General features: G+C 44.9%; 1 protein-coding gene across 1 annotated transcript; it reads right to left on the minus strand.

Annotated features, from left to right (window-relative positions):
- Nucleotides 1-990: 990 nt before the first annotated feature.
- On the minus strand, nucleotides 991-23,528 carry LOC108933465 (alpha-2-macroglobulin-like). The gene is made up of 36 exons (XM_029255619.1): nucleotides 23,384-23,528; nucleotides 16,947-17,127; nucleotides 16,433-16,589; nucleotides 16,130-16,182; nucleotides 15,445-15,465; nucleotides 15,053-15,218; nucleotides 14,864-14,948; nucleotides 14,628-14,733; nucleotides 14,284-14,398; nucleotides 14,046-14,155; nucleotides 13,755-13,919; nucleotides 13,412-13,648; nucleotides 13,077-13,140; nucleotides 12,834-12,979; nucleotides 12,505-12,654; nucleotides 8,923-9,054; nucleotides 8,684-8,777; nucleotides 8,286-8,415; nucleotides 7,555-7,780; nucleotides 7,343-7,469; nucleotides 6,980-7,101; nucleotides 6,615-6,666; nucleotides 6,154-6,237; nucleotides 5,776-5,952; nucleotides 5,049-5,124; nucleotides 4,746-4,902; nucleotides 4,518-4,586; nucleotides 4,216-4,378; nucleotides 3,931-4,115; nucleotides 2,940-3,155; nucleotides 2,694-2,818; nucleotides 2,514-2,604; nucleotides 2,318-2,386; nucleotides 1,529-1,634; nucleotides 1,280-1,321; nucleotides 991-1,088 (listed from the first exon to the last, which is right to left on the minus strand). The coding sequence occupies exons 1-36, from the start codon at nucleotides 23,443-23,445 to the stop codon at nucleotides 1,066-1,068; spliced, it is 4,284 nt and encodes a 1,427-aa protein (XP_029111452.1). The 5' UTR covers nucleotides 23,446-23,528; the 3' UTR covers nucleotides 991-1,065.
- Nucleotides 23,529-24,906: the final 1,378 nt, after the last annotated feature.

A 24,906-nucleotide genomic window follows, 5' to 3' on the forward strand; every position in this document is an offset into this window, starting at 1 on the left:
TGTAATAATATGTGTGGGATTGTCTCAGTCCACTCCAGCCGCAGACTGGTCAATATGTAAGTCTGTCTCACATAAAGCTTATGCATGAACTGGCATGGAAAATGTTATAGAATGTACCTGCAATTGTAATATCAAATTTTGTTATGTTTGTTTGATTCCCTACGCAAAAAAATATGGAAGCAAAACAGGACAACAAATTGGTTTGATCCATGTTCAGTGTGTGCGGAGTTTGCATGTTCTCCCCGTGTCTGTGCAGTTTTCCTGCCACAGTCCAAAGACACACTGTTCAGGTTTACCATAGTGTGCGAGTGACACAGAGAGAATGTGTTCTACTGATATATGAATGAGTGACCCATTGTAAGTAGTGTATCTAGCAGTGCAAGTCACCTTGGTGAATAATGTGTGTGGGCTGATGACACTACGTAGACTTCACTAGAAGTCAATTTAGAGAAAAGTGTCTGCTAAATAAATGTAAATGTAGCTATAAGTCAGACACTACTGTCCTGAAACAGACCTTAGTATTCATCATTTCCACAAATGCAGGGAAAGCTGCTTGATTTCTATGCTCACCTTCTGTATGCTTTCCACTAACTAAATTACTTCATTGGAGTAAAAAATTTATTTTGGATTTGTCTTTAAAGGCTAAACTTCAAAAAACATGAATAACATCAGGTTATACACACACACACATTTTCAGAACCGCTTGTCCCATACGGGGTCACAGGGAACCGGAGCTTAACCCGGCAACTCAGGGCGTAAGGCTGAAGGGGGAGGGGACACACCCAGGACGGGACGCCAGTCCGTCGCAAGGCACCCCAAGCGGGACTCGAACCCCAGACCCACCGAAGAGCAGGACTGCGGCTCAACCCACTGCGCCACCGCACCCCCTGCCATCAGGTTATACTAAAATACTAAAGGACTAATACTCAACTGGCATCTCCAGCATCCCGATTTCTTGATTGTGGAAAGAGAATATGATAACAAAGAAACTTTTGCCAAAAACTGAAGTTTATTGCAGTTATGAAAGTGAAAGTTTGGGGCGGATTTTACTATATATATACTTCGTTATTGTTCTTCATTTCCAACATCTGCAGAAAAAAAGACAGTGGATAAGTTTCAGCGTTGAGCTCTGTGGTCATGTGAAAAGTTTTTGCCATCGGAGTTGTAACACTAAACATTAAAATGATTCTCATGAAGTGAACATCCCTCCCCCGCCCCCTTCTTCTAAGACACATAATTTAACCCTTTTGTCAACTATAGCTTCACAGGGATAACATACGGTCAGCACATGGGGAGGAATACTCAGTCAAAACGTAGTCACCTGAAAAAGATTAAACAGACACTGAATAAAATACATGCACACAAAAGGAGCTGGAGCAATGTGCAATAATCAGAATCAATGTGTTGCATATTCACAATTTTGGATGACATGAAGTGATATGACATGCTATTCTTGTGCATTGTTCAAAAAAATTATTGGACAATGTCCAGTGCTTGCTGATTGAAGGTATAAAGACAGTATTCTTACTGGGCTGGTAGTAGTCATACATCTTGATCACTGCAGCTTTTAGGTTCTTTACTTTGAGCTCCTGTTGCAGTTGGAGTTTATAGAACTTTGGTATATTTCTTGTCAACTGTGAAAACAAAATGTAGCTGTCAAGTCACGTCTTCCTGAAAAGTTAAAAATATGACACACCTGGATACATGTCTTTATCCCAGTATGTTTTTAAATACTGTGTTTTAAGGCATTGTGTAGCATTACTAAGAAAATGTTTTCATTGCTGCTCCTGCTGTAGTACCCCTTTGTCAAGGTAATGAATGAATTGCTTTGTTAAAAACTGCTCTATGAATGGGTAAGTAATTGTAAGAAGATTTATACTGGAAGTCACTTTGGAGCAAAGAAGCAGCTAAATGAAATGAAAATAAAAACAGTAAATATCCAAATCTGCTGTATTATTTGATATTAGATGATATTAAATTTATCTTCATTGATAATTGTGATTGGTTGAGTCTCATTTTCATATGAATTAAATATATACAGTAGCTGGTTTTACTGTGGAAGAAGCACAGTGTCTATGTGCTTTGCAGTATGAAAGACATAGTAGGTAGTGGATAAAAAACTTGTGTGGAAATAAAATGATTGCACAACCATGACATTGTACTGGATAATACAGTTAATGTGCTATAAAAGGGGCATATATTTTTATAAGCAATTGTGATTTTATGGATGTACAGGATCCCATTATATGAGGGCTGAGTGTATGCTAAACAGTAAAAAAAATGTTAAAATGAATGAATACGACTAATCTGAACTCACCTCTTTCAGATACATTTCAATGTGATCACCCTTAGAATCGACCCTCTCCACCAGCTCAGAGCGTTTTAGCTGTTGGTCAAACACATTTTTCAGGTTAAAACACATGGACTAAATATTAACTGAACATGTCACTCAAAGACCAAATACTGACTTGTTCGTAAGCAAAATTCCAAGTGTTATTGCTTTGTTAACTCACCTGAGTCAATGACAGTGGATCCGGGACAAATCCTGACAGCACCTTTATGTCCACTAACACCATGTTGGTGCTTTCTAGCAACCCATTGTATCTGGAGTGAAGGAACACAAAATTGGCTGGTGTGACTTTTGCCTCACTGAGTTGTGACACCTTTGCACACCCTGTGGGGGCTATACTCACTCCACACTAAATTTGAGAATCACTTTTTCTCCACGGGGGACACCCTTGCACTCGCTGCTCACATTGATAGCAACACTGAAGGTGGAATTAACAGCCGGCGTGGGGATATTGTACCGGAGGGTTGTCTGAAAGCAAACATTGCAAGTATGGCAAAGAAATAAGTCAGTCGTGTCGTGTAAATGAGACTTAATGGAAAAGTCTGGCCCAAAAACAGAAGCAAATTAAAATGGGGTGCAAAACACGGACCTGCACAGATGCACAGCTAGTGCCCTGTACTGCAATGCTGTACTGCCCTGTGACGTCCTTCAGAGCCCTCTCCTGGTAAAGCAGTCTGTTGCCTTGGTCAACGAGGAAGCGGTGCTGCTCTCCACTAGTGGACTGCACCGTAACTGTGCTGGAGCCCTCGGAAGTGTGCGCCAACGTGGAGAAGAGCGCCAGCGCCTGCAGGGCTACCACCGTGTCCTGTGCAAACACACACGATTCAATATCCACTTAAAAGTTTGTGTTTAGACTTAAACCAACTTCATGAAAAAATATTTATTGTGAATTCAGTTAGCTCGTCAACTACTCCTAATACTGGACAATATGAAGCCAAGAAAAACAGTGTAATAAATAATGTTTAATTACAACAACGCACCAGTAAATGACCTGGCGTGGTAGCACGGCGAGTAGTGCTGCTGTCTCACAGGGCCTGGGTAGTGCAAGAAGATGTGGGCTCGATCCTTATGTGTATTTGACCGGTACATGGATGAGCGGCCCATTGTGAGTAGTACATCTAGCAGTGTAAGTTACCCTGCTAAATAAGGTGTGGGCTGATAACACTACATAACGTTCATTGAAAGCTGATTGGGAGAAAAATGTCTGCCAAATGAGTAAATGTAAACCCTTTGTGAAAAGCAAATTTTCCCTACAATATCAGTAAGTGGTTATTCTACCTGTACAAATAAAGTTTGATTAATTAATTACTTTAACTGTGATGAGTGCAACTAATTAATATAGCTGGTGACCTGGGTCTCACATTATTCAGGGGAATTCTGGCTCATTCATCCAAGGAGACTTGCTTTGTTTCACCAATATTTAGTGGTTTTCAAGAATTAGCAGCTCTTTTGGGGCCTTGCCACAACGTCCCATTCAGATTTACATTAAAACTTTGACTAGGTCATTCCACAACTTATTTTTTCAGCCATTCTGATCATGTAGAAAAGAAGACCAGGAAATGCACATGGGGACCGAGTACCTGCGTAGAAGAGAATCCTCCGTATGAATTCTGCTGCCCAGCCATCCAACGGACAATTCTGACAGCATAACCCATGTCTTCAGCGGTCAGTGGAGATTTGTTGAGGACTGCCAGCAGCACATACGAACTTATCTCCACAGACAAGGTCATCTCTGTTGTTGACTGGGACCAATGCAGGAGGCCTCCTGAAGGTGGTGCAAAAACACACATACATAGACACACACAAAATGAGGAAAATACTCATAGCATGAGACTCTTTCCCATGCGCCTACACACACGGCATACCCTGTTCCAAGGCCAGGCGGTGCAGGTGTTCCAACAGTTCGTCCCGTTTCTCATGGTCTCCAGCAAGGCTAAAGGTGTAGGCCAGCAGGGCTGAGGTGTAGGTGTTGGTCAAGTAGCTGGTGTCTGACCTCAGGCAGGCTAAGCTGTTGTTCAGTGCGGAGTGCTTCATGTGTCAGAAGAAAAATTTAGCAGACAACGATTCAAACAACTGTCTTTGTGGAAAAGTCTCCTCGGTAAAGCTGAGTGGTGACTAGTCTTCACGGCCCACACTGCTGCCCAAAGATCCCACCGAGTGCACTTACTGATGTCTTGCTCTCCAGAAAAGCTGCGGTGATATAGGCCGTCAGGGTCACATCATCTGCTACCCCTCCCTATTGAAACCGTAACTTGTGTGAAAATCCTATTTTGCACATTGCTGCATAGTGATTTATATAGTTCCAGTTAAGACATTCTTGAATTCAAAGCATATACAGGGCGTGCAGATGCTTTTCTGTTAAATAAGTTATTACTTTACTTATTGCCACTCTGACCTTCATTCTGTTGTTGAAGAGTTTCCCCACAGTGTTAAAGCAGCCGTCTGGCTTCTGATTTTTTAAAAGCCATGTCTGTGCTTGCTCAACAATCGTGGGGTCAATAAAAACAAATGCCTGTGCCTTGACAAAAGACTTGGCAACAAAAGCAGTCAACCTGCGGATGGATAATCAAGAATTATGCTTCGTGAATAACTGAAAAATGTCAGACTAAAATCTCAAAAGCTGCAATCATGCATATTAATGGAAACCACAGACCCTTCTCTAGAACGTATATGAGATGCACGGTATCAAAGTGCTCACCAGGTGTTCCCACTTCCCGTACCAAAGGTGCTGAAGGCGCCATCTGGATGCTTGTAGTTCAGCTGTCTCTGGTAACCTGGCCATAGGAATTTTTGAGAATGACAAACAGCACATTCCTGTGTGCAAAAGCACACTCAATCGCTCATTACATCCATCACAGCAGGCCTACTGTAGCTGACAGCTGGTCCCCATTTGGATTTGTACAAAAGTGTTACAGGTTCAGGGGGGTGCAGCAGCAGCAGCAGCAGCAGCGCAGCAGGTTTGGCAGGGGCCTGCCATGGGGTGGGTTTGGGGTTTAAGTCCTGCTTGGGGTGCTTTGCAGCAGACCAGCATCCCATCTGCTGAAGGTGAAGCTTGAACCTGAGACCTTTAGGTTCAAAGGGAGCAACGCTAACCACCGTGCTACCAACTGCATCCGCTTAAGCGCAACACGGAGACCTGGAATCTCCTCCAAGTTAATAAGTATGTCCTAATTAATTGAAAGACCACTGGAAGTTGTACAAATGGAAAGCAAAAAGGAAGTGAAGTGCAAACCTGGGAAGTGACCACTTCTAAACAAGTTTACTATACATCTGTTGACCTTTGAACCCAGAGCTCTCATTTGTGTAATCTTCAAAAAAAAAACGTGCAACATATTGCAGCGCGGGGTCAATTATTACTTCACTCCACTGAGATGCCAACCCTGTATTTGGGAAGGAGGGTATCCAACAGGACCAAGGACTCTTACCACTCTTGAGGAATGGTGTGGCCTTCTCACTGATGGCTGAAGTGAGCTGGCCTGTGGCTTCCAGGTAGTGCAGAATGTAGATATTGGGGGCCAGGAGAGCCATGTTCTGCTCCCCACAGCCATAAGGCATGGCCAACAGTCCCTCTAAGTTCTGAAGGGCCCGACCCAATATGTCTCCTGTATTGAAAGAAGGAGAAATCTGGAGTGGGTCCATGTCTGTTATACACTAGGTGACATAAAAAAAAAAAACTAATAGATTGGAGCTGTCAGTATGTGATGTCCATGGCTAGCCATCAGAGTGTCCAACTTGCTGGTGTTCTCGGGTGAGCATTCTGTACAATGCATCTGACCGTACGGCCTTTGTTTGTTGTATTTTACCAATAACGGAAACCGAACCACGGGCTGATCCTTCCACCACGTTCTCTGGGAGCTCCAGCTTCACCTCTTCCTTGATTTCCTCTCCTGTAGAGACAGTGTAGAATGAAGGAAACCAGCAAATCCAACTCTTCCAGCAGGATGAGCCGCACAAATGGCCGACATTCTCAAATCCGCTGAAAAGTCAAATCATTTTGAACTAGGCATGTACTCATTTACAAAAAACTCTCTCCTTTACAAAAAATTTGCAGGTCATCATATAGTGTAGTAGTAAAATAAAATGGACTTGTGACAAAACATTCCAATATACCAGAAATCTATAAATTACTAAACCTTCTGTTGTACCTAAGACACACCTGAATGATTCTAGTTTTCACTTCATTAAATGGATAAATGTTAATATACAGTCTCTTAAACTCTTGAGAAAAATCTGTTTCTCTCACTCACACAGACACACCACCCACCTTTAGGACACAACAACCAGCTGTGACTGTCAGTCTTCTCCATTCCCTCAGCCTGCAGTTGCAAAGAATCATGCCACTGTTTGTTGGCTGACCAAATTGGGAAAATAGTGTGCAAATTTGTTTTATCTATCCTATAACCTGCTACTTTTCTTTCTACAAGAGGAATTGCTTTATATTAACACTGCTTTATATTACCCATAACATTGTTTGCTGGATTTTGGTCTTACCTGTGAAGAAATTGGCTATTGTATAAAAAATTAAAAATGGATATTGTGGCATATGGTTCTGTGCCTTTTCCCTTATTCAAATAAGCATCAGCAAGAGGAGTAAATGAGTAAATGCTAAAATGCACGACAACTTCTCACCTTAACCAGCAAGGCGCGTGTAACCCTGTCAATGCGACCCTTCTCCGGTACACTTACAACCTCGTTGTCACATTCGGTCTGTGACGGCACTGCCTCTGCGCTCACCGTCACGTTCACGGCTCCTGAGCACAAGGAACAAAACCATTTCATGAGGTGCACGTGAACTGTGGGGCCATCGTGTTCACGCCCAAGACTCAGACACTCAAAGTACCCTCTTGGATTGCAGTTTGGGCTGCAGGCAAAACTGTTAAGGGCAGCAGGGTGTGTGCAGCAAATTGCTCAAAAAAAAAAATGAAAGTGCACTGTGATCAGACAGGGAGTTCAGCAGGCCACAGAATGCACTCTGACTGAGCGCAGACTTACCAAGTGCCGAGGCAACCAAACCCCATTGGAATGTCTTTGTCTCACTGGCACATAGGCAAGAGGAATACTGAGAGCCAGGGTGAGGTTCCAGTTTGTAGTCGGAGGACGGTGCTGCGGTCATCAACACCTGACAGGGCACAGAGACTCAAGAACAGCAAAGGCGCATACAAACACCTGGGCCATCCTTCGACGAGGCTCGCACGAGCACATACCATGATGCACTTGGGCAGATAGTTGAAGACAGTTGCCTTCAGCTCAAAGCGCTCCCCGCGAATGATGGAGTAGGGCAGAGTGAGTTCTAAGAAAAAAGGCTGGAACACTGTAAGCTGCGTAGAGGGGGCAAGGCCCAGACCAACTGGGGATAAGCAGAAGGCCTCTGCTTCCCATGTAGTGATGGTATCTGGAACGGTGATAGGGACCTCCGTGGACCCAGACTCCCTGCAAGATGTTTGAGGGCAAGCGTACATTCATCACACTGGGTGGATCATGTGGTCACATATCCCAAAATAATTCAACATCTCCAAAACCTCACTAGCTCAAGTCAACAAGTAGTGCTTTCGTGACAAGAGCATTGTCCTTACCATACAGTTCATGTTTTTTTTTATGGCTTTTTTTTTTCTTTGTCTACATGGATATGTCTCCAGCTTTAGTCATTTATGCAGCTTCATGCAATTAATTCTTTTCAGGTCCAGTCCACTGGTACTACTTGCCTCCATATAGTGTACCAAGATGGACGGACGGGTTTCAGTGCTATTGTAATAGGCAGCCAGACTGAATAGAAGAGTTTGCCATATTGGTCACATGTACCACTCTGATGAAGTCCTGTACACTACTGTTTGACCTGATGCATTCCATTGTCCATGTCATGACCTTAAAAAAGTCCATTAGAAGCATCTTGTGACTAAAGGCAGATCTGCTGGAACTAAGAACACATGCCACATACCCCACTTCCACAAGATCCCAGATCCACGTTTCAGGGAAGAATGTACGCATGGTCTCAATGGGTTGATTCTCCAGCGATGCACCAAATGCCATCTCGTGTAAGTCTGCATTTTGCCTGTTTAATGCAATACCTTGCAGAAAAAAACAATAGTAACGTAATCACCGAAGTGTGTTGTCCCCTCTCATTTTAAACACTAGAGGCTGCAAAAAAACAAGATTTTTCTTCAACATCTAATAACCAAACTACCAATTTAATTTCTTTTTCCAGTTAAAATATTACATGTTTAGTCCTCTGCTTCCATATACTAAAGGTACTAGAATTCTGAACAACCAGAAGGTTTTCTTGATTTTAACTGACATGTTAATGCATTACAAATCTACAACAACCATCCCACTCACCATAATGTTGAGTGTAATGGTATGTCTGTCCCTTGAAAAGCAGGCAATGAGGCATTGTTATGAAAAAATTAGTGGCAGTCTTTAGTCCCAAGCCCTGGAAAAAAAAAAAAAAAACATTTTTATTAAATTGCAAAAACTAAAATTCTCAAAGAAATGCACTACATCACACAAAACAATTAATAGATCACAAAATCATATTTAATAAAATAAACATAATCATATTTTTATCTCTAACGTACCGTAAAAACACGAAGAGCATCATTTCTATGTGGAATGACATAACGTCTGGTTCTCACATGCAGACAGGTTTCAGAGTCCTTCAAGGTGTATGGCACGTGTGTCGTTTTTTGGACCGGTAACAAACTGAAAATCTGGCAAGGAATTATAGAGTTAAAATTTGGATCTGTTACAAAAAGACAATGAAAACTGTTTAATCTCAATAGTAAATATCACAGAAATTGACACAGGAAAGCATGCATCATGATAAGTGTCACGCCCACACCCACAAGCTCAGTGACAGCACCTGTTGCTGATTAGCACAGCCAGGTATAAAGGCCGCGCCGTCACAGCAACGGGTGTGGAATTTACAGTCCCCACGTACTGGCTTGTGAATTCAGCGTTCTGTTTCCCAGTACCTTATTCCCTGTTTAAAGTTCCTGATTCTCCTGGCTTTTTGACCTTGGCTTGTTCACCCGTTTACTGAGTATTGCTTCGCCCCTGAAACGACATTCGTACCTCGGAAGACCCTCGCCTGTCCCTGACCTCAGTCTCTGATTGCTCCTGTGTTTTGGCGTGGAAATAAAAGCACCCACACTTGGGTCCAAACCGCACCTTCTGTCTCCCGTCCTCGTCATTGACAATAAGTAAGGACGAAAGAGATGTACATTTTCTTAGCTGAAATCTTAGAAGGCATCTTTCTTACAGTAACTTGAACTGTGATGATAACAATAAAAATTAAGCTGTACAATTTAATCTTCCGTTGGTTAAATACACAAACTACATGGTTCCTTTCATGAGAATTCTGACTTAATAGCAAAAGCACTTTGTACTGTAAAATTTGCATAATAAGCTGTCAACTGTCATGAGAAATGCCTTAGAAGAATTCCTTCCATCCATCCATCCAGCCATCCATTTTCTAGGCCGCTTAGTCCTTCTAGGGTTGCGATGACAATACGGAGAGCAGAGAAGCCCAGATGTCCCTGTCCCTTGCAACTTCCTCCAGCTCAACCCGGGGGATCCCCAGCCGGTCCCAGGCCAACTGGGAGATATAATCTCTCTAGCGGGTCCTAGGCCAACCTTCGGGCCTTGTCCCCATTGGCCGTGCCAAGTATACCTTCAAAGGGAGGCACCCAGAGGGCATCCTTACCAGATGCCTGAACCACCTCAACTGGCTCCTTTCAATGCGGAGGAGTAGCGGATCTACTCTGAGTACCTCTTGGATGGCTGAACTCCTCACCATTTCATGGAAAGTGAGTCACACATCCTGTGGAGACAACTCATTCCAGTCGCTTGCATCTGCGATCTTATTCTTTCATTTCTATCATTACCCAGAGTTCGTGACCATAAGAGAGGGTCGGGACATAGACTGACCGGTAAATAGAGAGCTTTGCCTTATGGCTCAGTTCCCCCTTCACCACTACAGCCTGGTACAGCGACTGCATTACTGCTGCCGCTGCTTCCAGTCTGCAGCCGATCTCACGCTCCCTTCTCCCCTCACTCGTGAATAAGACCCCAAGATACTTAAATTCCTCCGCCCGGAGCAAATTCTCTCTCCTTATCTGAAGGGGGCATGCCATCCTTTTCCGTGAGGGAACCGTGGACTAAGACTTGGAGGTGCTGATCCTTAAACCAACCGCTTCACACTCAGCTGCAAACCTTACAGTGCATGCTGGAGGCATCCATGTGATGGTGCCAAAAGGACCTCATCATCCACAAAAAGCAGAGACATCACCTTCTGGCTCCCTACAGAGCATGCCCTCCTTACCTTGGCTACGCCCTGATATCCTGTCCACGAAAACCACAATCGGAGTGGGGACAAGGCACAACCTTGGAGGAGTCCAACACCCCCATTGAACGGGCTTGACTTAATGCTGAGTACGCGGACACAGCTCCCGCCCCCTGTGTACAGAGACCGAATGGCCCACAACAGTCGCCCCGGCACCCTATATTCCCGAAGCACCTTCCACAGAATTTCTCGGGGAACACGACTGTAGGTCTTCTCCAAGTCCACAAAACACATGTAGACTGGGTGAGAGAACTCCCATGCCCGCTCAGTTATTTGCGAGGAGGTGAAAAGCTGATCCACAGCATGGACAGAAACTACTGTATATTGCTCCTCTTCAATCTGAGGACAAAAGCGCCTGGTTGCTTCCACAATGGAGGTTTTGAAAAAGGTCCATTCAGACGCCGTGTCCCCTACCTCCTCCGGGACATGGGAAAAGTTCTCACGGAGGAAGGAGTTAAAATCATTCCGGACAGGGTCCTCCGACAGTCGTTCCCAGCATACCCTCACTATGCGTTTTGGTCACCCTGTGCAACTCCTGAGTAGGAGAAAGACAACCCCTTATCAAGGACTTTGGTTCCAGAGCCAACACTGTGAGTTGAGGTGAGCCCAACTGTATCTAGTTGGTATCTCTCAACCTCCTGCACCAGTTCCGACTCCTTCCCCCAGTGAGGTTACATTCCACGTCCAAAGAGCCAGTTTATGCAGCGAGGGTCCGTGACGCCATGTGCCACCCTGCCCCGTCCTGTTGCCTGAAAGGCATTCCATCCGACCCCCATGCTGGAACTTGCCGATAGTGAGCCCACGTGGCCTCACCATGTTGCCTTTTCGAGCTGAGCCAGGTTACATGGGCTGCCCGGCCACCAGGCGCTCACCTAGGAACCCTACCCCCAGGCCTGGCTCCAGGAGAAGGTCCTGGTAGCCCGATTTAGGGCAGGGAAAGCAGTGACTTGTTTACGGTTGTCAGAGGGGTTTTCTGGGTTGTGTTAGCCTGGATCATCACTCGAGTCCTGGTCGCCATGGCAGAGCCTACCAAGAGCATACTGCTCCCGACGATATAGCTCTGGAGATCCTTAGATCATGCAAGCCCTTCTGCCATGACAAGGCCCCAGTCCAGGAAGGGCTTACAAGAACTCATATTTCAAATTAAAATACACGCCTGGGTGACACTGCACCAAACAGGGTGAGCAGAATCCCTTCCCCACACTTGGAATGACAATTGTAAAGACAGCCTCTGCTATATACAGTGATTATGAGATTTCCTACATTAGTTAGAGTTTAACTGACAACAGCTGTAACAGATAAAAAAGAGAAAATAACAGTAAGGCCAATTATGAGAGGGAGCAGGGATAATAAAAAGAACATGTGAACACATTTGCAATTTGGATCACGTGTGTCTTCAGCCTCAACTTAAATGTGTCCAGAGCAATTATGATATTCAGCATTTGCTTTGTTAGATTATCTGTGTTTAAAACATAAGACAGGAAAGAATTTTACATTTCATGGAAAAAAATCGTTGACTGTTCTGTGGCTCAGGAACACATCATGTTTTTCTGCATTAAACTGATTAAAATGAAAAGTTCTGTTTATGAGAATTTACTTCAAGGAACAAAAGACCTGACCTGTCAGCCATCAAACAGAAAGCACAGATACCACCACCACCAGCTACAGAGAACCCCCACAAACATCTTCATGAAACTAATGACTGAAATTAAGGGGGTCTGTGTTTTTCAGGCTACAGTGTGCAACACTGTCCTCAGCTATGGTGTGCAGAGTGGATTTACAGATTTACGCAAGGGGCTAACAGTGAATTTCTCACCTTGTCAGCATCAAGTTGTTTGTTTGGTTCCAACAGCAACACACTCTGGTCCACGGAGCTCAGCCCACACAGAGCACCTGGCTGTGCAGTGACTTTCAGTGTGCCCTGCTCTGCAGGTACAGCCCGCGGGGGCGAGAATTCCAGGGACACCTAAAAGAGGAGCACACATCCACATACACAAACACGCACACACTCTTCTCAGCCCTAAGACACAGAACAGAGACATCTTTCCAGCAACAAAGACAAAAAAATTATATAACTACGACATCTTTTAAGATCAACAAAAAAAATTCAAAACAAATGAAAATGAAAAAAATGCCCTTGTGCACCTTGTGTTTGAAGCACTTCTCAGTCTCGAAATCCTTGTTCCCAGCAATTACATTTCCACTGGGTAAAACTGAGTACACCAGCACCTGCAACACTGGGCTCATCTCCGGGTCCACCATCAGCTCAAAGGATACTTCACCCTGCAGCACTACCAGACAGACAAGGGCTTTCTTAGTCGCAAGGCTGACACCTTCCAAATGGACACCATCACACCCAGAAACCAAATTTCTCCCTTCAGAACTCACAGGGGCCTTCGTGCCAAGCAACTGAAAAACTACCATGATGAACAATGGAACCTCTAGACATGACCTGGAAAGAGAGACACGATTTTTTCATTTCTCGTTACAACAAACAACCAGCCTATAAATCATCACCAGAGCATTTTATTCAACGTCAGTAAACGCTGAACTTTCACTTATGGCTTTTCTATCCCACATACTTGTATAACTTTTAGTTTGACCTACTTTCCAAACTGAACATGAGCAGACTAAATAAGCTCCACATAGCCTGCTCAAGGGTACAACAGCAGTTTCCCCTCAGGCAGTATTTTGGTTAAAGCACGTTGTGATTCAGAGCTCACCAGGTAGAAAAAATACAGGGGACTGTCCTGAGCCTTTTCTCCAACCACAACATACTTCCCAGTAAAATGTGCCACCTTCCCACATGCCAAAGGTTGCTCTACGTTCTGCAGGACCACAGAGCTGACTGAGGGTCTCTGAACAGTTACAGGCTGTAGCGGTGAAATGGCCTGTCTCGCATCCTCATAATACTTGTTCTGAAAGCTGGGTCGCAAAATATTGGGTCCATAGCAGCTTGCCTGTAGAAGGAAGGAAGGTTTATATAAGTTGCAGATGACAAGAGTCTTCAGGTCAGTGGGTGAGGTCACGAAGCTGACAAACTGTGAGGGAGAACTGAGTTCTCACCCTTAGATTCAGGTGATCATTATGGTCTGTCATGTTGAGAGAGAATGAGGCCATGCCATGCTGGTCGGTTGTGAGATTCAGCATCACGTCAGAGCTCCAGGAGCCCCTATACAGGTAGACTGGCATGTCCACCACTGGCAAATCCTTAAAATCAACCACCTGGATCTGGGAGAGAGCAATAAAAAAGCTTTTGCAACTGGCACCACAGTGTTTACATATGCCATACATTGCTACTTCATTTTCAACCAAAGTTGGAAAAGACTACACAAAATATCAATTCATATCACTTACTTTTCCCTCAATGTTAGATCCAGGGTCATAAAACGAAGGTGTTTCGACAAATTTGACTCTCCCAATCGTATAATTAATATGTACTTTGGCACTTTCTTGCAGAATAACACCTGTTAAAACATAACCAGCACACACTTTGCTTCAAGGCAAGATACGTGGGTTTCAGCTAGTCTCTGTTATATTTGGAAATGTTCATCACTTCGGTTGAACATAATTAGAAGAGTGGTGTGCAGCTTACCAGTTCCTTGTTCCTCTACTTTGGCATTAAAGGCGAGTGTGCCTTGGAAATTGCTGCCGAGGTTGTGGAAATAGGACATGTTGAAGGCATGAGATCCACAGCCAGTTTTATCCAGCTGGTGGTGGGGGCAGATAACAAGCATTAATGCAACAGAGACCAACTAAACTGGCAGTTCCCCTAAATGGAGAACTAAAAAGTGCACAGGTTATTCAAGAAGGCGTTTGCAACGTATGAAATCTTCTGGAAGGCATTGAAATCAAATGTCAAATTCAAAGACGTGATGCAACTTCGGAGTTAATGAGGAGCCAAATGACCCCTGAGTTACGGATTAACGTCCTCCTTACTTGAACAGATTGAGTGTGACAAGGTCTTTCATCGATTGAAACCCGTGGTTTGTTCCGACACAGTTCCAGCTCTGCCTTGCCTGGCACCGCTTGCCCATATGTGTATCTGCAAAACAGTTTTCAGGATGCACTTACTGTACATATGCCATTGAAATGTTTAATCCTCAATAGGAAATGTACCTATTCAACATCAGAAAACCCTGTGTATGGGTTTGTGTATGTGAAGGCAAACCTACTTTCCACACACTTCAATTTTAAGTTCGGACTCCGCAACATTGACCTCAGATGGTGCGTTCACTTTCACCTCAAACCTTGGTAAAACTAAAGAAGAAAAAAGAAAAATCAGATCAAAGCTGCAAATCTAATAGAACGTATGTAAAAACTGGAATTAATATTAACAAGTGGAAAACATCTCACAGGCTTACCATATTCCTTGACCTTGAAGCTGTGCTGTGTCCTTGTTTCACCAACAGCGGCAGACAGAGTGTAGGTGCCCAATGGTGCTTCTGAGCTCAGGGGATGAGAAAGCTGCAGAATCCTTCCATTGGTGGATACGTTAGTCCACTGGCCTATCCGGTTTTGGTGAACATCCTGTACGAGAAGACAGGAGAAGAGGCTGTTCTCACACATTTATACATCAACGGGACAAGAAATCCACAAATGGGAAACAAACAGCCTTTGTGTATTTCACTATGTGAAGCATACAGCTAATGTAAAAGTGAACAGATAAATATATAGAACACTATCATATTCAGTCATAGCTGCACCATGTAAAAAGATCAATGATAAGTGAAGAGAAACTACATTCCAACCTTACCCTTAGTTCCACAGTGCTGTACTGTGAAAGAAAAAGCATGAAAAGATTAACTGAATGATCTCCACTCTTGAAAATCATAGTTAGCAGTGCATGTACTGTGCAGTTTTATGTTGGACGCAGCACTCTTACTTTAAATTCATGTGATGAAGAAACACACCACTTTGTGCGTAAACATCTGTGGCAATAGTCATTGCAAAGGTAAATGTTTGAAGACCTTCACATTTGCCCCAACACATTTGAATTGGGCTTGTTTTCAGCAAAGCCCTTTTCCCTCGGTATTTCATACAAGAGTTTTCTTGTAGCCTTGAACTCGCTGTTTGTGCGGACTGACCAAATAATGATCAAATGCGTGGACTGAAGTGCACAGCCTGGATCCTTCTCTAAATGCTGATGAAATACATTCTCCCACTTGAAATGTGCCTGCTTTTGATATTCAGGGGATTTATTTGTCAATAAAATAAAACACACCTTTTCAACCTGTTCTTTCGGTCCTTTCAAGAATATCCATTTGCCTATAATGTCAATTCATTCACTACTGTACTTTCAACCTAGAACTTCAAGTTAAATTCAGTGCAGTCCTACATGACCGCAACATCCCATAAAAATGAGAATTAATTAAGCAATACTTACTCTGAGTACGTGAAATGAAAACACATAAACTCAGTATGAAAACTCAAGGCCTTACCAGCTGAATGACAGGGGCAAACTGTGTATCCAGAGTGACAATTCGGAAATGCACTAAAGACAAACAGCCCAGACAGAGAAAGTCAGGAATCCAAAACATGGTAGATTTGTGAATGCTGTCATATTACCATTGTTTGATTTCCTTTAAAAAACGTTTTCAAAGCATGACACTTTTTTTCTTACATGGCACCATTGCAAGCAATGACTGGAAACAAATTTAATGATCCAATCCATCTTTTTAACTAAGACTGCAACTTGTTCTGTTCAGTTAAACAAAGAAAGTGGCAGGGAATTGGGAGAACACCTGTCTGTCCTGGTTTGTAGACTGGTTTGTCAGTCTGGATGAAGGTTATTTCAGAGTAGGGCTTGAACATGACTGAGCTGTCCTTCATCATCTGAAATGACTCCCCGCGTACCTCCACCCTAATGCTCTGTATGGACTCTTTTTCCACCGCAGGGGCCTGTTTGGGGGGAAGCACAGCCATTTGACTCCACATCACACAATAATCCCTCCTCTGTCACCAATATTAAATTCAACATAATATATGATGTACACAGATAATGTATGATGAAAAATATCCACTGTTTTTGTCATTTACAGTTCATATATAATGTATCCTGAAAATATATAATATTTATGTACAATGTGTAGTTTAAATATGATGTATCCTCAAAAATACCCTTTAATACATTTTGTTATTTACAGTGCCAGTAAAGTCCATTGTACTATATGCATTCTTCATTTTTGTCTTCGGTGAATGAACGTTATATTGGGCAACTGTCACTGAAACAATGAAAAGATGCCCTATGGGTCCAACCTGGAAGTGAAAACATTGGTAGAAGGCTTCATTTGTCTTCTTCTCCAGCAGCAGGGTAGCGTGGTCCCTCAACTTCAGGAAGATACTCATGTGCAAGGTCTCATTGGGGTAAAGGAGACTAGCGCATACTTTTGCCTGGGAGTCAGCTGGAATCACTGCAGGAAATGTTACAAGGAAGCCCCTGGAAACAAAAGCAACAAAAAGTTATAGTAACTATCGAGTTGGTGAACTCAATTCAATGAAACGTAACATATAAAGGCCAAATTTAAAATATTCTCTAATAGTTTCAGCTTTTATTTTTCTATCTAGAACTAAGTTTGGAAACACAGCATTTCACGTGCTGACTCATTTCACTAAAAAAAGATTATGGGATTTAAAATGTGTCATTCTTACTATTGTTAACTACTGTCATTTTTCTAATTATGATATTCACTTCACTGGTAAGAAATGGAGGAAGATCTTTACACATTAAATGCGTGCTTTTGTTTTTAACACCTACATACATTCCCTGAAACTCAAGGCAGTCCTGAGTTACACTAATGCCAGTACCCTGCTACACATGAGTACTGGTCAACACTACACATTGTATACAGTGAGCTGGCAAGACCTATTTTGAAAATATTGAAAAAATATTCATTCTCATGCCCTCGTCCACCAGCCCCTCAGCGGCACCTGCTGCCAATTGGGGGAACACAGCATAAAAGGGCGTCCCAGAGGTTCCTCAGTGCGGAAGACAAAGAGAAACCACAGCGCTCTGTTCCTTATTGTTTTCTTGTCCTCTGTGTTCTTGTTTTCCCGGTTTTTGATCTCTATCTTGCCGATTCTTGTGTTTCTCCTCTGGACAACGCTTGCTCATCGATCGACCCTCGCCTGGAATCTAACCATTCTTTTGCCTGACCCTTATTGCAAATAAAGAAAGACGAGCCCACACCTGATTCCATCGCTAAATCCCGACCGCCATCATGACAGAAGGTTCCGCCTCACCCACGGACTCAGCGTAGCTCAGACGTCTGCACCACGCCGTCTCAGTGCAAGACGCCATGTTAGGATTCCACGAGCGATCCTTGAAGTGGATCGAGGGAACGCTCCATGAACTGATATAGGCTTTCCAGTCCACAGGCTCATACAGTGCATAGAGGACTCTGCAGAAAGCCCCACTAGTGGTGACGCAACAGTGAAACCTCTGAGCGTCCCGCTACTTGACCCACATCTCGCTACTCTGGAAAGGTACAACGGATCGCTGGACAGCTGCCAAGGTTTCCTTATGCAGTGCGAGCTGGTGTTCTCCGACACCTCCCAGGTCTACCAGTCTGATGAAACAAAGATTGCTTATCTGGTGGCTTTCCTGACCAGACCAGCATGGCAGTGGGTGACGGCGGGCTGGCGCACCCATACTAAAGCCACGTATGTCGACTTCTGCAAGAAGTTCGAGGTGGTCTTTGACTAACCGCTCTTGGCACACGCAGCCAGTGACCGCCTCCTGCGGATTCGGCAAGGTAACTGCCTAGTTGCCGAATATGCGCTGGAGTTCCAGATGCTGGCAGAACAAAGCAGCTGGAACACCGCATCCCTCCTGGCTTACTTCTGGAACGGTCTCCAACCCCGGCTCCAGACAGAGCTTGTATGTCGCGGGTAGGAGTGGACCTTTGACTGCTTTCTGGAGACTGCTGTGGCTGTGGACAACCTTGCCCGCAAGAGAGTCCCGAGGCGATGGACGGTCACCCTGGTTATGGCCTCTCAGGAAGAAAACCCCGAAACAATGCAGACTGGATGGAGTCAACTGAACCCTGATGAAAGATGATGCCGCTTCCAAGATCGCTCCACATCGAGGCTGCGTGTACCCCTGTCGCTGCCAGAGCAGAAAGTAATGTGAACTTCATTACTGAGGCTCTGAATCCAGGCATCATTCAGCCTTCCACATCTTCAGCATCCGTAGGGTTATTTTTTATTGGGAAAAAAGATGAGGGACTGCACCCTTGCATAGACTATAGAGGGTTAAACACCATCACGGTCCGATACCCACACCCATTGCCATTGATCGCCATGGCCTTAGAGAAGATCCATGGGGCAACCGTGTTCGCCAAGCTAGATCTGAGGAGCATGTACAACCTCATTCATTTACGCCAGAGGGGACGAATGGAAGACCGCTTTCAGCACCTCCCCGGGCCATTACGAATACCTGGTCACGCCATTTGGTCTGTCCAATGCTCAGTGTTTCAAACCTTCATGAACCACATGCTCAGGGACCTGGTCAACGAGAGTGTGCTGGTTTACCTAGATGACATCCTGATTTTCTCCCGGACCAAAGAGGAACACATATGGTAGGTGAGGGCAGTGCTGAACCGGCTCCACCAGAATTGCCTCTATGTCAAGGGATAAAAATGCCTGCTTCAACAGCCACGGGTGTCCTTCTTGGGATACATTCTCAGCAAGAAGGGAGTGGTCATGGACCCCGAGAAGGTCCGTGCCATTTTGGAATTGCCCAGGCCCTCCATGGTTAAGGTTCTTTAACTTTTCCTGGGGTTTGCCAACTTCTATTGCCAGGTTCCCTGTTAACCTGGACCAATTCTCCTCACCACGCTTTCCAGGAACTGAAGGACTGGTTCACCTCTTCCCCGGTGATGAAACACCCCAACCCCTCTTTACCATTTGTGGTCAAGGTGGATGCCTTGCTCATGGAGGTAGGAGCTGTCCTTTCCCAAGAACAGGGGAATCCGTCGAAGTTCTACCCCTGCACGTATTTCTCCCACAAACTGTGCTCTTCTGAGTGGAACTATGACATCGGCATCCGAGAGTTGCTGGCCATCAAGTTGGCCCTGGAGGAGTGGAGGCACTAGCCTGAGGGCGCCATTCGTCCATTCCTGGTTTTAACTGACCACAGAAATTTGGAATACCTTCAAAAGGCCCACTGGCTCAACGCTCATCAGGCCCTCTGGGCTCTGTTTTTTACCTGGTTCAAGTTCACTCTGTAATACCGGCCAGGGTCCAAGAACATCAAGGCAGATGCCCTGTCATGAATACATGACCCAGACCCCGCACCCAAACACTCTGAGCTGATCCTCCTCAAGTGTTGCGTGGTAGCTCCCGTGAAATAGCAGTTTTTTTGAGAACTACAGGAGGCCCAGGCTACAGAGGCAAGTCCGTCAGACAAGCCGAAAGGCAAGGAATATGTACCAACCAGAAAGAGGTCTTTTCTGTTGCAGTGGGCACATGACTCTCCCACCTCAGGACATCCATTGGACTCTCTCTCTTGCAAAGGCACTTCTGGTGGCCTTCCATGTTGGAAGATGTTCAGAACTACATTGAAGCCTGTGCCACATGTTCCCAGACTAGGACCTCAACACCGAAACCCGTGGGCCTGCTGGAACCCCTGCCGATACCCTCCCATCCATGGTCCCTTGTGGTGGTCGACTTCCTGGTTGACTTCCCCCTGTCGGAAGGTAAGACCAACATACTCACCTTGGTTAACCATTTTTCTAAAGCCTGTTGCCTCATCCCGCTCCCCAAGCTGCCAGCTGCCTTGGAGATGGCCGAGGTCCTGTTCCACCAGGTCTTCCGGCTGTTTGGGTTGGCTGAAGACATTGTCTCAGACAGGGGCTCCCAATTCATGTGAAGGATATGGTGGGCCTTCTGGGACAAGTTGGGTCAAGGTAAGCCTCACTTCGGGGTATCACTCACAGAGTAATGGCCAAGTAAAACTCCTACAGCAGGACTTCTCTAGAAACCTTTGAACGTATTGTGCCGAGAAGCAGCAACAGTGGGCTCGGTACCTGCCCTGGGCTGAATACGCCCGCAACGAGCTGTCACACTCCTCCACCGGTTAGTCATTCTTTCAATGTTTGTTGGGGTACAACCTACCTTGTTCCCTTGCCGGACTTCCCCTAGCCAGGTGGCAGCAGTGACAAATAGTACCAGGAGAGCAGTGAGACATGGCGGTCGGTTTGGGATCACCTCCAAGAGAGCACTGAACAGTACAAACAGCAGGCATGTAGACGTACCCTGTCCTTCGTGTCAGGGCAAAGAGTATGGCTCTCCACCTGGGCTCTGAAGTTAAGTCTGCCCTCGAAGAAACTCAGCCATCAGTACACCGGGCCCTACAAAGTACTCCACTGGGGTAACACCTGTCTCGCACAAACTCCAACTGTCCCAGGGAATGTTCATACGTCCTACCTTCTATGTTTCATTACTCAAGCCCTGCAGGACATCTCTCCTCCAGCCTTCTGCCACTGGTACTCCTCCCCCACCAGTGCAGGTGGACGGGGAACCCGCTTATAGGGTGTGGGTACTGCTGGATTCCTGGTCCCGGAGAGGAGTGATGCAATATCAGGTTGATTGGGAGGGTTATGGCCCGGAGGAACTGTCTTGGGTAGCTACTCGTGACAAATTGGACCCTGCTCTGATTGTTGAGTCCCAGAAGTTCCTCAGTGCAGAACCTCTGAAGAGAAACCGCAGTGCTCTATTCCTTATTGTTTCCTTGTCCCCTGTGTTATTGGTTTCCTGGTTTTTGATCTCTGTATTGCCTCGCTGATGATGATTCTTGTATTTCTCCTCTGGACAATATTTTCTCATTGATTGACCCTCACCTGGAATCTGACTATTCTTTGCCTGACCCTTATTGCACATAAGAAAGACGAGCCTGCATCTGAGTCCGTCGCTCAATTCTGACTGCCATCACGACAATTCATGTCAGTAAGATGATACAGGTTTTACAGGAGACATTCTTCCAATACTGCTGAATGCAGCTTAGAGTATTTGTGGAATAGATGTAATTTTTACTGTTTTGTAAGCAGTTTTTTTTTGCATCCACTCTATAAAACATACCTATACCAGACATAAATCTACAGCTACAGTGTCGTTTTTTTTGTGGAAACATATGTACATGGAATGAGTGACCATGTTGTCTATGGGGCATGAAAAAAATATTTAGATGTGTTTATTGTTGGGAACCGCAGGAGTAACAAAATCCAGGTGAAGATGAATTTACCACAGGATACTTGAGGTGTTGGGGGATGCGGTGGCGCAGTGGGTTGGACCGGGTCCTGCTCTCTGGTGGGTCTGGGGTTTGAGTCCCGCTTGGGGTGCCTTGTGACGGACTGGCGTCCCGTCCTGGGTGTGTCCCCTCCCCTCCAGCCTTATGCCCTGAGTTGTCAGGTTAGACTCTGGTTCCCCATGACCCTGTATGGGACAAGTGGCTCAGAAAGTGTGTGTGTGTGTGTGTGTGTACTTGAGGTATATGTCCTCTGGAGTAGTGAAGTTTCAAAAGAAACTGGCAAGGGCTAGAATAAACCTCGAAGATAAGAAGTGACAATGAAATCTTTGTGATACATGTCTTCTTGACTGATTATGATGCAGAGAAGTGGCAGTACAGCCAAACTACACTACAGTCGGAAATGCTGAATCTAAATACCACTTCTTGATGACACAGCCAATACTTATACGTATTTTTTGTAAGTTAGTATTTTGCCTTCTTAAGGCTTCTTTTAAAACTTTCGGTGTTCAGTGCTTTTATTTCCATTTTGTGTATTTATACATTTTTTCTTCACCTACAGGACACATTTGTTTAAAGACTACATTTTTTTGCATACAAAAATACACACACACACACACACACACTTGCTGAAACCGCTTGTCCGAAGCAGGGTCACGGCGAGCCAGAGCCTAACCTGGCAACACAGGGCGTAAGGCTGGAGGGGGAGATGACACACCCAGGACTGGATGCCAGTCCGTCACAAGGCACCCCAAGTGGGACTCAAACCCCAGACCCACCAGAGAGCAGGACCTGGCCAAACCCACTGTGCCACCGCAACCCCCATACAAAAATAACATTAAGTAACTGAATGTCCAAGCTAAATTTATTTTAAAGAAGTTTTGGTGTCCTGTAGAGCCTTTAAGGTTTACCTTAGAAATATGGAATGTGAACAGTCCTGCATTATTGCGTGTTATAGAGGAGGATTAATCACGTCTGTGGGCTCAAATGAACCAGAGAGTCAAAGACACTGAGAAATTCACAGTGACCTAAAAGTAAAGTGGGTCGGAGCAGCTATGTGATCTCACTCATTGTTTCGTTCTTAACAGCCTTCTCAATGTCCTTACACTTGTCCCATACAAATACAGACCCAGAACAAACAGTACACAAACCCAGCAGAGTAATCTAAACTTCAGTAAAGACATTAACTAAAATTTTAATACATCACAGGAGGAAAAACACCAAATAAAGACCTGAATGACTTGGGTCACCCTAAAAATGTATTAACTATACCAATACTATATATATACATATATATATAAAATATGTGTAAAGCACACTAAGGTCACCCTAAAAACATGTTAGCTGACTAAATAAAATACAGCGACAGCAAGTATAGGGAAGCTTTTTCGAGGTGTTCGCTGCTCAGAGCGCCTCTCCATCGTGCACACGCACGCATGGCCCTACTTACGGTGCTGCGGTCGCTCGGTGGACGGAGAGGAGCAGGACAGCTCCCAACAGCCCAGTCCACATTGTGCAAGAGGGCAGATGTCTCCCAGGAGCCTCGAACGCAGAGCTCAGGGTGGCCCACTCCTCGAATCCCTGAGGTCTCCCACACCACGCTATAAAGCTCACTGTGCCCGTGGGGCGGGACTGTGGGCCGAACCGGCCCCCTCGCCTTGTGTCGACATTTCTACTCTTCAGGAAAGATTAACTCATTTGGCCGATGGAGATGCTGCTGCCTCTGGAGGCAAAGTTAATGCACTGCAATTGTCCTGAAAGGCCACACAAGCTGTCAATAGGAGACATTCTCCATTTCAGTCCATGTCCGTTTGTTTGTGCTGCCTTCTTGTGCAGCGCTACTTGGCTGCCTGGCTGCCCCCTGTTGGCGGGACCCCTTCTGCCACAATAATAACAGGAACTGCCCCCGCATCCTTAACGAACAACATTGTGATCGTTGACCCACTTTTATCAGCCCTTGGCTTCGACCGCTTTTTTCGGATTTAGACGTTGTCAACGTCACAGTGTCAACAGCATGCATATTAACATTGCAACTACCATCATAATGTCTGAGCTTCACTGGCCTTTACAGTGTAGAATGGTCACAGTCGGAGTCCATATGACTGATCTACTCACATGGAGGATAAATTAACAGATGGCCACATATTGTCATGGCATTGCAAGGCACGGCACGGGGATTGCAGATAGTGCAAGTTTTGATAGTGAAGCCAGTAGAAGGGTCTGGTCGAAGTGTGGTTCACTTTTTGACCTCACACACAACTGTTGCTGCTTCATGTGGTGTCAACATTCAAGTAGAAAGCTTCAAACACAAGCTTGTGGCCTTTTCAGAAAAAAAGCCCAACTAGTAAATGAGTCATATGGAAATACTTTGTGGACAGATGTATCAATGAATATTGCAGATGATAGTGAGGAGCTGTGGGTGCGCACTGTGACTAACAGTCTTACACAGTTAACTTGACAATGATGTAACATTTGATCCAGCATGTATTATTACTGTATTAGTTCATGGTAAGTATCTGTAACAGCAGTACTATGGTAGAAGTGGGAATCTAACCGTCAATGTTCAGACAGCATTATGTAGGACTGCCCCTGCTTTTTGTATGTGTGTCCTGTGTTGGGTGAGTGCAGCTATCTCACAACCAGACTGAAAACCTATGATCAAGTTATGTTGTATTGTAATTATTTTGCAATGTCACCACGTGTAGGGCTACAGTGAAGTGGGTTTTTCATGGCCCTCTTTCTACAGCTCACACACACACACACACACACACACACACACACGCACACAGAGTGAGAAGCCCTGTTCTTTGCTCAATGGCTGAGAGTAGAGGAGCTGCCATCACCCATGTGCTGCGAGGGTCAAATGGCCACACAACAACGCATTAGACAAATCTGACCATCCTGTTCTGCTCATTAATAAATCATCTGCCCATTCCCAGGATGGTGCATTTAGGCTGCTACAATTTAGACTGA

This window comes from Scleropages formosus, chromosome 10 (genome assembly GCF_900964775.1).
Source record: "Scleropages formosus chromosome 10, fSclFor1.1, whole genome shotgun sequence".
NCBI lineage: Eukaryota > Metazoa > Chordata > Actinopteri > Osteoglossiformes > Osteoglossidae > Scleropages > Scleropages formosus.